General features: G+C 40.7%; 1 protein-coding gene across 7 annotated transcripts in view; it reads right to left on the bottom strand.

Moving 5' to 3' along the window:
• The window catches only part of GRM7 (glutamate metabotropic receptor 7), a 309,745-nt gene that overhangs the window by 115,900 nt on the left and 180,340 nt on the right, over positions 1 to 13,505 (bottom strand). For all 7 annotated transcript variants that reach the window (XM_029996035.2, XM_029996040.1, XM_029996036.1 and 4 more), the window contains exon 5: positions 2,003 to 2,143. In XM_029996035.2, the coding sequence (XP_029851895.1) occupies positions 2,003 to 2,143 (141 nt within the window). The remainder of the gene's footprint in view (positions 1 to 2,002; positions 2,144 to 13,505) is intronic.

Here is a 13,505-nt window from a genome sequence, read left to right as displayed (position 1 = left end):
CTCCCACTCCTCACACTGGTGCTCAGGAGCACTATTGCTGTCAGAAACCGATGGCCTGTAGCCTAGTATCTCGCTGCATTACAAATTACCAATCAAATTTTAAAATAATGATGATGATCATTCATAATATTATTACATCAGTGGGACATTACGACTCTCATACTAGCAATATAATTCAAAGCTAATGCTTTTTCTGATGCACAATTTACTTCAGTTTGTAGAGGAGGGAAGAAAGATGTCAGGGCATGTCATTTGGTACAATATCAAGCTACAATGCGGCATTTCAGTTTGATAGGGTAAGTTAGCCACCGAAAACAAATGTTTCTGCTGAATCTATGCCAAGGGAAGGCAGAACACCATTTTTACCTTCACATCAGAAAGCACAGGCTGTGAGCAATTGTAGTAAAATAATGGCATAAACAATAAGGGTGATAAGACACTTTTAGAAATTATCCTAAAGATCTTTTAGCAATTTTTAGTCAAATTCCAGCCGCTGGGGAAGATTCCAAATGCCAAATTTAACAGCAGTGTATTCCCAGCGGTAACTGCACTGTTTCTGTGCACAACACTCCTACTCCTATCCATGAATTGAAACCAAAAGCAGATGATATGAAATATGGAAAGTTTTCATCAATTTTCAAAGTAAAACATATCCTCCTATGAACTAATTTCCTTTGATCAAAATTCAAGGCAATTATACAACATAACACATTTAAACTGCTGCTGTGAAAAATTAAAAGGAGAGGGAAGGAAAGACAAAGGGAGGCAAGGGCAAGGCGGACATCCGACAGCGTTATTGGCTTTACTATCTGTATCACAGGAGATACGTTCAGGCCAAAGCTTATCCACTGCATTTTAAGCCCTGAGCAAATGCCCCAACCCCAACTAGAGAGGTTCACGCCACAAACACAGGCTCACCAGGGACCTGGCACTTTGAGGGCAGACCCCGACATTTTTGAGTTTTAGAAATACTTTTCTAGACAAGTACCCTCAATCTAATACCTTAATTCAGCACAAGATCATTAAACTGGCAGTGCTGCTGTTGTCCCTGATCATCCAGCAGCACTTGGACAGGTCTGCAGAACTCCAAGAACATGCGTCTTTCCCTTCATTTCCTTTCAAAACAAACACTTCCAGTTCAAAGAACTATCACCCCGCGTCATTAAGAAGGTTATGCTGAGAAGTGCGTAACAGTTAAAAATGAAATCACCCCACTGTTACTTGGGCTTCTCTGTAACTAAAAACAACTCTTTGAATGTCTATGTGATTAGAAACAGGAATTCCTGGAAAATATGATATTTCTAATGGCAGTACCTCATAAAAGGAAGAGGATTGAACCTGTCAGCCACCAGAAAACAACAGAGGTCAAACACGACTAATAAAGGTCATGAACCTCAGTCACAAATACAGACAGTGCATTTTCTATGTTACTGAGTTGAGGCTGCAAAAATTTATTTAACCCCAATTTCTTAAATAACATTAGTGAGAAGAAAAATCTGATCAACAACTTTATGCTACCTAAAATGAAAACATTTCACTCTGTGCTAATACTTCCCTACAGGTGCATTTCCTTCAAAAGTTAAACTCAAACGCACATGGTAAGTATGTGACCGTGAGCAGACGGTGCTTTGACACAGTAGGTGGCCAATTTGTGATTTGCAAATGGGTGACAAGGCACAAGTTGTGGAAATATCCTCCACCTAAAACAAACTAACAAAACTCACCTCCCCCTGCACTCAAGCAAAACCACAAAAATATTGATTTTCCTGCTGCACGGACAGCCAGAAAAAGGAAAAAATAGAAGAGTGTATTTTTTGACTCTTTCCATCTACTTCTCTTGTCCTGTAAGGCTGATGCTGCTGTTCAATTTTCTCTACAACCTACAAAAATTCAATTTATTTTTTCAATCTGTCCCCAGCCAAGCTTCCTTACATCAACTGTGCAGTCATTCCACTGCAGCCCTTGTCCAGCAGCACGAGGAGGGTGAAGCGAATGAAGTTACCTGTGCATTTACGGTCCGTGTCTTCCTTCTTTGACCCACTGATGGTTAACTTGCAGTTGAAGTTCTCCTCCCAGTACTCTGCAAACCACACGTTCCTTCTGTTGTTCTCCAGGGTGCGGGACGTAAAATAGGCATCGAACCCTGGAGAAGGAGACAGGTAGAAAGCTGAAGTGTAGCTCATACTGCACGGGAAGTACTGCAGCCTGAAGAACAAATACTCTGCCTATATCTTCTTCAACATCCAACACACGTTCACATCTCTATCCACATGAGATGACCGTGGAAAAAAGGAAGTCCGTTGTACATTTTATCTAATCAGCTGCATCTTGCAAGTAAATTACTCTGCTACTAACTGTGAGGTATAAAGCTAGGTAAGATATATGTAAAACAGAGATAATACAAAAAGAGTTATAAGCACAAAGCATGGATTAGATATATACCAAAAAGGAATGGAATTAAATGATATAGTGCAGATGATATTAGGCTGAGCTCAATACAACTAGTTTTGTAATTAACCTCTCCAGACCTCCAGAGAAGGCAGTTTCATCTAACCTGGCCATTATCAGCACACCTCATTGGTTTTGCAGTATGTATAGTTCCCTTAATTTCCTTTCACAAAAGTACAGATAAACTCAGAGAGCAAAACTTCTAAGAGGTAACTGTGAATCACCGTGATTTACCAGATGCTGGGATTAGACATCCTGAAGTGGGGGGGGGAAGGTCTCCTTCCTTAGACCTGTGAGATTTGGTTTGCTACTGAAGCCATGTAGCCACAAACAGCTTGCAGCGCTGCAAGAGTAAAAATGACACACAACTCCACCATTAAAATAACGGGGGGAAAAAATTATATTTTTTGTTGAAGGGCAGTAAGGATATCTGAAGCCCCTGAGTCTTCTTTTTGAAAATACACAGTCCTCTATTCACTGAAAGAAACCACATAACAACTACTGAATAGCTGTGTAGTGGTGACTAGTTCATAGTTTTCATACAGCTCTAAAACATATTCTATCTCTCTTCAGCACCTCACCAACTTGCCAGAAGAGAAACATATTTTGCTTTGGCTTCATTTATTTTTTTTGCAGAAAGGTATATCACTGTATATATACACACGTCTATATACATACACAAATGTGTGTGCATGTACATATATATTTGTGTATGTATAGTCATTAAAGAAAAGGTGTATCTAAAGGCTTACAAACCAGGAGGGCAAATAAAAAGAATTAAAAAAACGTAATACAAAATTATACAGTTTATTAAATTGCGATAACAAATTAGACCTGCCATAGCATAGGGATTTTCTCTATCAAGTTTTCAAATTCTATAGTTTAAAACTGAGCCAAATACCCTTTACCAGGTCAGACAATACCCCTTCAAAGATCATGCTCATTTTAATGGATTTTTCCTACAATGCAATACAGAACTCAAACAAATACTTACTTTCCCAATAAGCAATAGTAACTTTAGACCAAAAAGAACATCACATTACTAACTACTGCTTCACTTTGCTGTATTTAAGCACTCTTCTCTCCATTATTCTCTTTCAAAGTTGAGATAACTCCTTAGAGCCTAAGGAAACCTTTGTGCATACAAATAATTGCTAATCAGTAGACAGATATCCTAAGTACTAGTACGATGGCAGAAATCTGACCTTTTTTACTGCAATGACTAAAGCTCCCAGGACAGCACGGAGTGACAACAGACTCGAGTGGCAGTGGGTCAGTGGCTCGGGCACCCATCCCGGCTGGGGTGAAGCTGCTCCCAACAGACACCGGTGGGTCCTCAGGAACATGAAAGCAGGGACGAGTGGAGACCACCACCCTCCCACAACAATATTTTTATTGTCTTACTATCCCAGTATACTTCTGGGTTTGCTTGGCAAACAAAAGATTTGCATGAGAACAAATACATTAGCGCACATCTACGTGCTCGTACGCGAGGTCTTTTGTATTTTTTTCTTGTCTTTTTTTCTTTTTGTAGCCGACAGAAGCTGTATTCTCTCATCTGTTCAGAAGGAAGAGTACATGGTGTGACACAGCCAAGTGTTCTTGGCATAGAACATGGGAAAGGTTTATCACCTCTGCACCAGAGGTGCCAGGAAAACAGGCAATCGTTGTTCCACCCCTTTAGCCAGGTTACGGACTCCTGGCAGCTGAAGTCCCTGCTTAATTTTACAGGCTTTCCCAAATCCGACAGTCTCTCTGAAGCAAGGGGGCTGTGCTCATTCTTTTCAGAGAGTTATATCAGTCTTACAACAAGCATATTCGAATAGCAGGATATTCAACACTATTAGTAGTGCTGAGTAGTTTTCCTAAATCCTTCTAGTTATCTGTCTTTAGCCCGCAATGAGCAACATCAGAGCTTTTGCTTACAGAGACAGTTTAGATTCAGTATTTTTAATGTAACCTTCCAGAACTGCAATCCCAGTTCAAGTTCAGGTTACAAAAGGGTTTTTTCTTTTACTAAGAAGGTTGTTGAAGTATTCAAACTATGCAAATGTGAAACCTGGATAAGCAGATCTATCTTAAAGAGGACCTGAAAATGCTGGTTGCTTACTGAGAAGCTCAGAGGTAAATTATCTGCCATCTGAAAAGTGCAAAACCGTTGAAGATGCAAATCTGAGAATATCTATTTTGTCCCTTTACTTGGCTTTACAGCCTGTACCAGCATTGCAGAAGAGGGTGGAAACACAGAAGCAGCAAGCTCTTACAGATACTAAGCCATCTCTCTATATTGCATGATCACATGGTTCATTTTGATTTTGCAGTTAGAAATGACAGTAAATACATATTCTATTGGAAGAGAGAAAAAAGTTCCTTGCACCATGGCCAACAATTTATCTCACTGAAATAGGTGGGTAAATTGACTCAATCTGGCACTCCTCACAATGAAATTGAGTCAGAGGAAAAACATATGGCATCATTAAATTAGCATAGCAATCCATCCACTGTGGGATAAAAATAGACAGCATGTAAACAGATGTTTTCAAATAAGAAAGAAGATTAGGAGTGGGGTCAATCTGTCTCCTTGTATTAGCTTTGTGTACTATTGACCCACCTACAATATATATTTTCCTAATTCTGAGTCTACTATTCATGACTCACATCCAAAGCCCACTGCTTATAAGACACAATGTACATAATCTCCAAAAATCAAATCAGAAAAATAAGTATTGGGGTCTTCAGAAACAGGCTGAAGGCAAATTAAAATTTTACCTGCAACCTCACTAGAAAATATGTGTAGGTCTCTCCCGCAACAAATACATCAGGGTGCTTCAGAATGATGACAAACCCCAAGCGACAAGCCATACCAACTTAATGCCACGCTGTCTAGTCGGCAGCCAGCACCTGAAGGACCACAACGAAATCATGGAAACCTGCAAGCAAACCACCAAAACGGGATAGGAGAAAACCTCTGTGGTGTATTTAAGTACTACTGAGTATTTAAGTCAACTCCATATACTTGGCATGGCTTGTCCAGCCATTAACGTGGTTTTTGTAGCTCAAAATGAAAACTTTCCAGAATAAAACTGCATGAAGTTGCAGGAAAAGAGCCGACCTGTGATGGCAGAGACCCCTGATCTCCTCCTGCTGTATTTATGCTAGGGCAGGGACTTAACCGGGGTTTCCCACATTTTAGGGAAATAATTTAGTAAAACTCTCCTGCCACAGCTGTTCTACTTAATTAATGACAAATTAGTGACATGAATGTTTCTGTGCATGGTCTCTAGAAGGGACAGCACAATTTCTGTGCTTCTGGGATGAAATTGCCTCAGGAAAATATTCACGTGGATGGGTCAGAAGAAAATTTAGAAAATATTCTTAGATTTTAGGCACATACAAGCTAAACCTGTTTTCCTGTAAACCTGTGTGTCTTAGTTTTACTCATAATTAAAAGAGATTTCAAAGGGGATATTGAGTCATAAGATCTGCAATATATTTATGGCTCAAAAAGAGAAACAGTATACCTCACCAATGTGCCAAACTAACTGACCTCTGGGAAAAGTGCTCTATAACTTAATAAGATAAAATCAATAAGTCTTGATAAAACTGTAATAGAATTCCATAAGAATTACTCTAAACCTTTACAGATTTAATAACAAATAATAACATTCTCATTGATTTTTTTTAATGATCCCTCTGCATTCTCAAGAAGGACTATAGATCCCGATTAAAGAGTGTACATTTTTTATCATTATTTTCTATTGATCAAGACAAGCAGGCAAGTGACTGACTGACAGAGGGACGGAGTTAAGCAGCAGGCCAAATTTCTATTAATTCCTTACTGGGTGGAAGTACTGTGCACCCACTCGCTGTTTCTGGCTGCGCTGTGGATCACAGCACTACTGCTCTCACGTAGCCAAAATCCTGGCGAAGACCTCTAGAAGGCATCGCCTTTGCGAATTGCCCTCCTTCCCAACATACTTAGGACCAAGAAAAGTCCCCCACAGCCGGGGCCAAAAAGAAGGAGCCCTGCATTGCTCCATAGCAGCAAGGCCACGAGCGTGCTCACAGGCACCATTTTTTTTTATTTGATAAATATTTACAATTTTTACACAAAGTGCTGGCACATGTGCACAGCTGGGGTATGATACACCACAGAATAAGACGTAGAATGTTTCATATCATCTGGTGCAAACCTGTGCACCTCCACGGAATGAACTGAACTGTGCCAGTTCACAGTGGATGAGATTTTCATCCAATTTAAAAGTTAGTAAAGAATGCTCAGTGGAATCTCACTGCTCCTAGAATGTGGTTTTTTTTTTGGGGGGGGGGGGTTCCCTATATCATTCCCAAGAATATTGTCAGAGAAGTTATTATGATTGTCTGAAATATAGTGGCTGAACTGAATACATATCATGCTTGTTGCTCTGTGATTTGAGCCAACAAATCACTACTGTTTCATTTTTTCCCCACCATTATTTTCAGAAGGGTAATTGTGCTCAATGTACTTTAAAAAAAAAAAAAAAAAGAAACCTAGAGGAAAAATATATTTTTCAATTAAGAGTAAATAGGATCAATTTAAAGATCTTACTATTTTTAAAGTTCACATTAGATACATGGCTAATAAGCAAAGCAAACCCCAAATATTCAATTCTCAGCAAATCCTCATCTTTTGCTAGTGTTACTGCTACCACGCAACAAACCTTGTCAGTGGACGTCAATTAAACATTAGGAATCCCACGATGAGTTTAATGATTTAAATTCCTATTAATGAACAGTTTGTAAAGTAGTTACATATCTATATTAGTGTATTTTGAACACTAATCATAAGGCTATGATGGATCTACACAAAGATTAGTGCCGTGCAAATATTGTGAGCTAACGCATAAGGATTTATTTCACGAGTTTATTTAATAGCGATGGCTATAGCAGTGCTCTGACTCTCCTGAGGATGAGCACAACCCAGACAAACACAAGCACCGGCTTAGGAGGACGGCGGTGCACGGTGCCACAAAGCACAGCGTCAGGCAAAAGGTTTACAAGCCCCTGGGCAGTGGCATGTGGTGATGGGCAGCTCCTTTTCTGAAGGGGCAAATGAGAAAAATGGTCCATGAACAGGAGCTCCTGCACCACTTGTTCCATTGTTGGTCACATGTGACAAAATTATGTGGTTACACACTGCAAAATACAGTGTGTCACCTTTGCAGGTTGGTGTAGAGCAAAGGAACTCCTGAAGTCATGGGAGGATTAACATCAGCAACATTAGGTAACTTTTCACCAGATTCAGACTCATCTGTAATTTGTTAACTCTTGGAATAAGCCAATGCTTGCAATTGTCTCAAAAAGATACAAAACATATTCTGTCTTAAATCTCTTATCAGTCAGGACTATTTCTACGCTTCCCATGTACCACAAAGCTGTCCTGCAAACACAAGCAGTCCTATCTATGTCAGTGGGTTTGAGTCAGAGGGACATCTTAAATGCATATCTAATTTTAGACACTTTTTTGGAATTAATATGATTCATAACTATTAAAGTTGAAAAACAGGCAAATGTGTTCTCTATCATAACAACAGACTTAAGTCTGTGCTTAAGCTTAATCTTTTTGAACTGAAGACATTAAGACAACTTACATGCATAGTGCTAAATGTAAGAGTTTTGGGTTCGGGGGCTCAGGGAATTATCTGACCCAACCAAAAAATCTGGATGCTTAAATGTAAAAGTAGGAATAATCACTTCTTACCCTTGTGCGTGGCCAAGTACTACACTCGAGTGACAAGATTTAGTGATTTCCCAATGTTCCCCATATATCATACTTAAGAAAATTATTTTTTTCAGCAAATAGCTTTAAGAGATATAGATAGTTATTTTATGAGATTTTACAAATTACAATAAATCTCTTATTACTTTAAATCACTGTGATTTGATTAAATCATTATTCTTACACATAGAGAGATGATACTACCTAATGGGTTCATTTATTCTCCACCCCAGGATTAATATATAAATTAACTACATAGCAATGAAACAGACTTTAAAAAAAAACCAAACCAAACAACCCCCCCCAAAACAAGGGGGCAAGGAGTAGGGGAAAGGGACCCGATCCCAAGCACTACGGAGGGCTGATGAAGAACAGGTGAGGGGAGGGACGAGCGTCACTCGGCTGAGACGCCAGCAAAACCTGAGCACTTTTGGTTGTTCCCCTTCTTCCTCAGTGGGATACTCGCAGTGCCAGCCTAAGCACCCCTTTGATCGGGATAGGAGTTATCAACAGCACTGAAGTGATTGAAATCAGAAATTACTGGAGGAAGATGGGAGCGTCTCATCCCCAGCCGGCTGGAGTCAGGCTCTGCACGTCAAATTTTATCTGGGCGTTTTATTCTGCACCGTTTACGGTCAGTCATCTGGACGGGGAGTGCCAGCACAGCATCCAGCCCTGCCCCAGGAGACCCTCGCAGCCCTCCAGCCTCCCCGTCTGCTCTGAGAAACCCCTCTCGGGTCCTGCCGGAGCAGGGCATCACTAAGGGAGCAGGGTGCCACAGCACCATGGAGCCGGGAACACTTAGAAGAGCAGTTCGATTCTCAACCAGAAAATGAGGCTTTCTGACTTGTGGTTGCTTTTGACACCCAAAAAAGCCCCAAATGATTTATTTCTAACATTAATCTTGCATCTCTCCTTCTATTTAATGTTACGTGTTGCCCATTTTCTGCCTGAAAGCATAACGCTCAGCTTCCCTGGCAGAGGTGGCTGAGAGAATTTTACATGCTTTGGAGGATAAACCAGGCTCCAAGCCTACTGATGCGGTTTGCCATGGTCAGCTGCATTACAGAGGGAAGAAAAAAAGGCAGGTGCACAGAGGTGGCATTTATCACGGGGAAGGCGTCAGGCACACATCGACCGGGAAAGGACAGGCTGCAGACGAGAAAGACGGCTGCGCAGGGAGGGCAGGGAGAGACCCAAACCAGAGCAATCCCCTAGGAAAAGAGAGAGATTAAAATAGGGGATCCAATGCTGAACTGGCACCCAGTAAAATCATCAGCTGCCAAGTGAAGTTTCCAGTACCTCAGGACGTGAACCGCGGGCAGGTGGCTCACGAAGATCCATGATGATAACATGCTACTGGTGTGAATGAACCAGATATTTTTTAAGTGAGACTTCTGTCACTTCTTTACCAAATCACTAGCACACACTGTGAAGCATCTATTTCATGTGTCAGCAGTGACTTCGAGGGCTCTGGGGTTATTGAATAATTAAGGAAAATAATTAAGCCTAATTAAAACACAAAGTTGTTGACCTACTGCATTTCTCACGTGCCTAAAGTGTTTTTATTCTCAGCCCATGTGGCTTGTAAGCAAATACAACATATTGACCCAATTTCATACAAGGAGTGACTTTAGCAGTTTAGGATATTTTTATTCTTCTCTATTTTGTCCAAAGTATGTCCACACTAATGATTTCTAGTTATACAAATTTTATTTACCCAGCTAGTAAATCATGACTTACTATGATTACTGATGACAAGTGAGTTGAAAACAGCTACTCAAATATAATTTTCTGATTTTCCTAGCATTCAAGCCAAAATAGTTTAATTTACTGACATTAAATGTGGGATAAAAGCTTTAGATGTGGAATGATAAGATCAATTTTAAGACAGCTAGTCTTTTTTCAGATTTTATTATGTTGCCCAAGCCACACACTACATAGTATTATGGAGCCGTTAAGACAGTCTACGGATATTTTCTTGACCTTCTTACTCAATAAAAAGGCCATCATATTAAGTGATTTTATTAACCTCCTTCATGCCATAAAAATGCTTTGCAGTTTTTTTCTTTTTTAATAGTTGCCACTTGTGAAAAAGGGTATTTTAGTTGATGTCACATTTGACTTTTTATATACATGACATAAAGCATGTACAAAGGAAACTCAGTTTGCCATACTTAGGGCAAATCTGGGATTTTAAGCGATAAAGCTTCTATTACGGAAATAGATATATATTGGCTAAGTATCATCATTATCACTTTTATAAAATTACACAGCTGCCACGGCAATGAGATCATGACCTAGGTGGTGTCTAGCCAGTGCTGTAATAGAAAGGTTAATATAGAAGTATATTATTATTCATTATTCTACATTTTATTGCCCTCAGGCACTTCTTACTTTCACAGAGCTCCCACTTACATCAATATAAACAGTAGAAAACCCTAATTTATTTTTCCTATTTGTTATTTAATTGCCATACCAGCTAGAGGCCTCAGCTAAGGAGGCAATTTTCCTGTTGCAGCAGGCACTGGACACACACAACAAGGAGCTCGTCCCCATTCCAGTTTCTCTTGCTGCCATGGTCTTCTGGATGGCACCAGGATCACCCTCGTACCTGAGCAGGAGGCTGATGTTCTAACCCAGAGGGTCCCACCGCTTTCTTTTTGAACACCACAAAGACCAAATCCATGCCTCAGAGCACTGAGAGAGTTGTTACAGGGCAGAAGATGAGGAAAGCTTGTGCTCCTCTTCCCCCAAACAACTGCAGACTTCATAATGCATATTATTTTTGCCTTTTCAGCCACAGAGGGACTTTCCAGGTTGACATCGGTGTAAGTCACCTGGGTTGCTTAATGCACACGGTGCTCCCCTTTCAGGTGAATACTCCACATCTTATTCAAACGACTCCTGCTGCGGGAATGAATAATTTTTTATGAATTGCTATATGCAGAGTCCCAGCCAAGGGGGAAACGCCGCTCACATAAGCCTACTCTTGCGAGTGAGGATCTGTATCTGCTGTAAAGATTATCACCAGAATCAGGCCAAACAGAACAGATTTAAAAATACATCCAGAAGCAGAATGTCTCTCCCAGTAATTCATCCTTTCCTGCTGCCCAGCTATTGAAAATGGGCTATTTGTCTTGCCAGGACCTTATCCATTAAGTACTCTTTTTTTCCTCATACCTGAAGATGAGTGAAAAGCAGTTGTTTTTTGTTTGGTTTGGTTTTGTTTTGTTTTTAAATACTTATCACAAGGCAACTTAGTTAATAGCTTGCTTTCCTTCTCACTTGCATACCCAGTCTTCTTGAAATTATCTGTTGCTTCCTGCTTTACTGAAAAATAGACCAGCTTCTGCATTAATCTCATTTGGCAGCAGTGAAACTCAAGGGGAGTTAAAACAGTGTCACCCAGGGACATAAAGCAAAGTGGTGGCAAGTCAGGCCCGTGGATCAGGATGCAGATCGCTCTTTCCTATTAATAATACTTACCCCCAAATTCTGAGCTGTTATTTCAGTTTTTCATTTGCAATTAACTGTTTAACATAATCCCTTTGTAGGCATTGATGTCTTCTTCCCATCGGTTTTCCGAGTTCTTCCTTCCCACCCTTTTTGACTAAACGGGAAAAGCTGCTCCACAGATGGCCTGTTTCATTTTAATAATGCAGAGCAGTAAAATCAGAGAGATACAGAAGGTCTAACTGCAGAACACGAGAGTGGTTTTCTTCCCTTTGATAGCAGCAGCAGACAAAATGCACATTGCGTATCCTTAAAAGCATTTAAACTCAAGTCATCTGCTTGCATAATTTAAAATGAGTATAAAAATACAGAAATCCCTCTACATTGTAATGCAGCAGCTGGAGTAACCCCTGAAGATGTTCAACAGGTTAAAATTAGCGATAATAAAAAAATAAAAATCAATCAGCGCACATAACGATCATGCCAAAATAAACGAGAGGGCAGGTCAGAGCTGCCCGCGGAGGAGAGGCTGGGGTCACTGCCTGGCGCTGCTGCAGAGGACGGCCGAGGTTGGGCAACGCAGCCCCCCCAGAGCACCCCGACGGCGCGGAAGGTCGCACCCCACACCACCATTGTTCACGTGCTCTAATTCCGCAAACAAGCCAAGAACAGGACCAACAGCGATGCTACACAAAAGGTAATTTTCCATCATCCTGCGATACACGACCTAAATTCTGAGCTGTGAAGTCATAAATAACCCCTGTGGTGGTCAATGCACACCCCTGGCTGTGCCTTTCTGGCACGCGTACTTAAAAATCAACTTGCAAAACCCAAATCAATGCTCAGTCGCATTGTTATACCTTCCCAGCAAACAAAACATGAAAGGAAATCAAAGCCCGTCCTCCTCCTGCCCACGGCAGGAGTGGGAGAGCAAGGCGAGACACGTACCGATGGAGGCTGAGACGTACCTGGCTTCTGCCTTGCAGGTGGGGAGCACGAGGGGCAGCCGCAGCCCGAGCCCCAGGCTGCAGAATTCACTGGGTTTCAAATGTTATTTCCTTATGCTGCATTCAATTCCTTCAATATACAGAGTTAATTTTCTTTCTTTCTCTGTATATATTTGCATGTGCCTCGCTGAAGTGTTACCATGTCAACAGGAATAATTACAGCATGTGTAAATATATTTGTGTATCCTAAAATTTATATGCACGCTCACAGAGCCATAGTTATACACACACATCCCCCCCAACCAGACATCTAGAGTTGCCACTTTTTTTTTTTTTTTTTTTTTTTTTTTTTTTTTTACTGTTGACATGGTAACACTGGCTAGATGAAAGTAACAATGCTCTTTCCAAATGCTATTCAATGTGATGCCTCTTTTCTGCAGAGCCATCATTTAAGCAGCACACACGGCAGACACTTGGAAGCCTGAGCTGCGAGCTGCAGTCAGGTGGAGTCCATACATAAACTGGCACAACGGAGGCCATCTATGCACCGCGCCGGGGGAGTCGATATGATTGGCTGTGCACAGCAAAGTTATGTCTCAGTTTAAGCTACTATATATGCTACCCATCTTATTTTCAAATTCCCACTGAGATAACATCCCTAAGAAAATATTACCTGAAAACTCCATTGCATTCTTCCCCCCTTTTTTTTTTTCTTAGAGTTTTTAAAAAAAAATATTACTTCCTTGATTTTTGACAACTGACTTCTTGAATATAAGACAGCTTTAATAATGCCATCCAGCCAGAGTGTGCTAGGATGTAAGACAGAGCGATATAATGACTGTTCTCTCCCTCCATCTCACAGTCTTCTCAGCTGAGGCTGCTAACACAAAGTTTCA

The sequence above is a fragment of the Aquila chrysaetos genome, chromosome 20 (genome assembly GCF_900496995.4).
Source record: "Aquila chrysaetos chrysaetos chromosome 20, bAquChr1.4, whole genome shotgun sequence".
Taxonomy (NCBI): Eukaryota; Metazoa; Chordata; class Aves; order Accipitriformes; family Accipitridae; genus Aquila; species Aquila chrysaetos.
The sequence above is the reverse complement of the archived record's forward strand: the minus strand, read 5'-3'. Positions and strand labels throughout refer to the sequence as shown.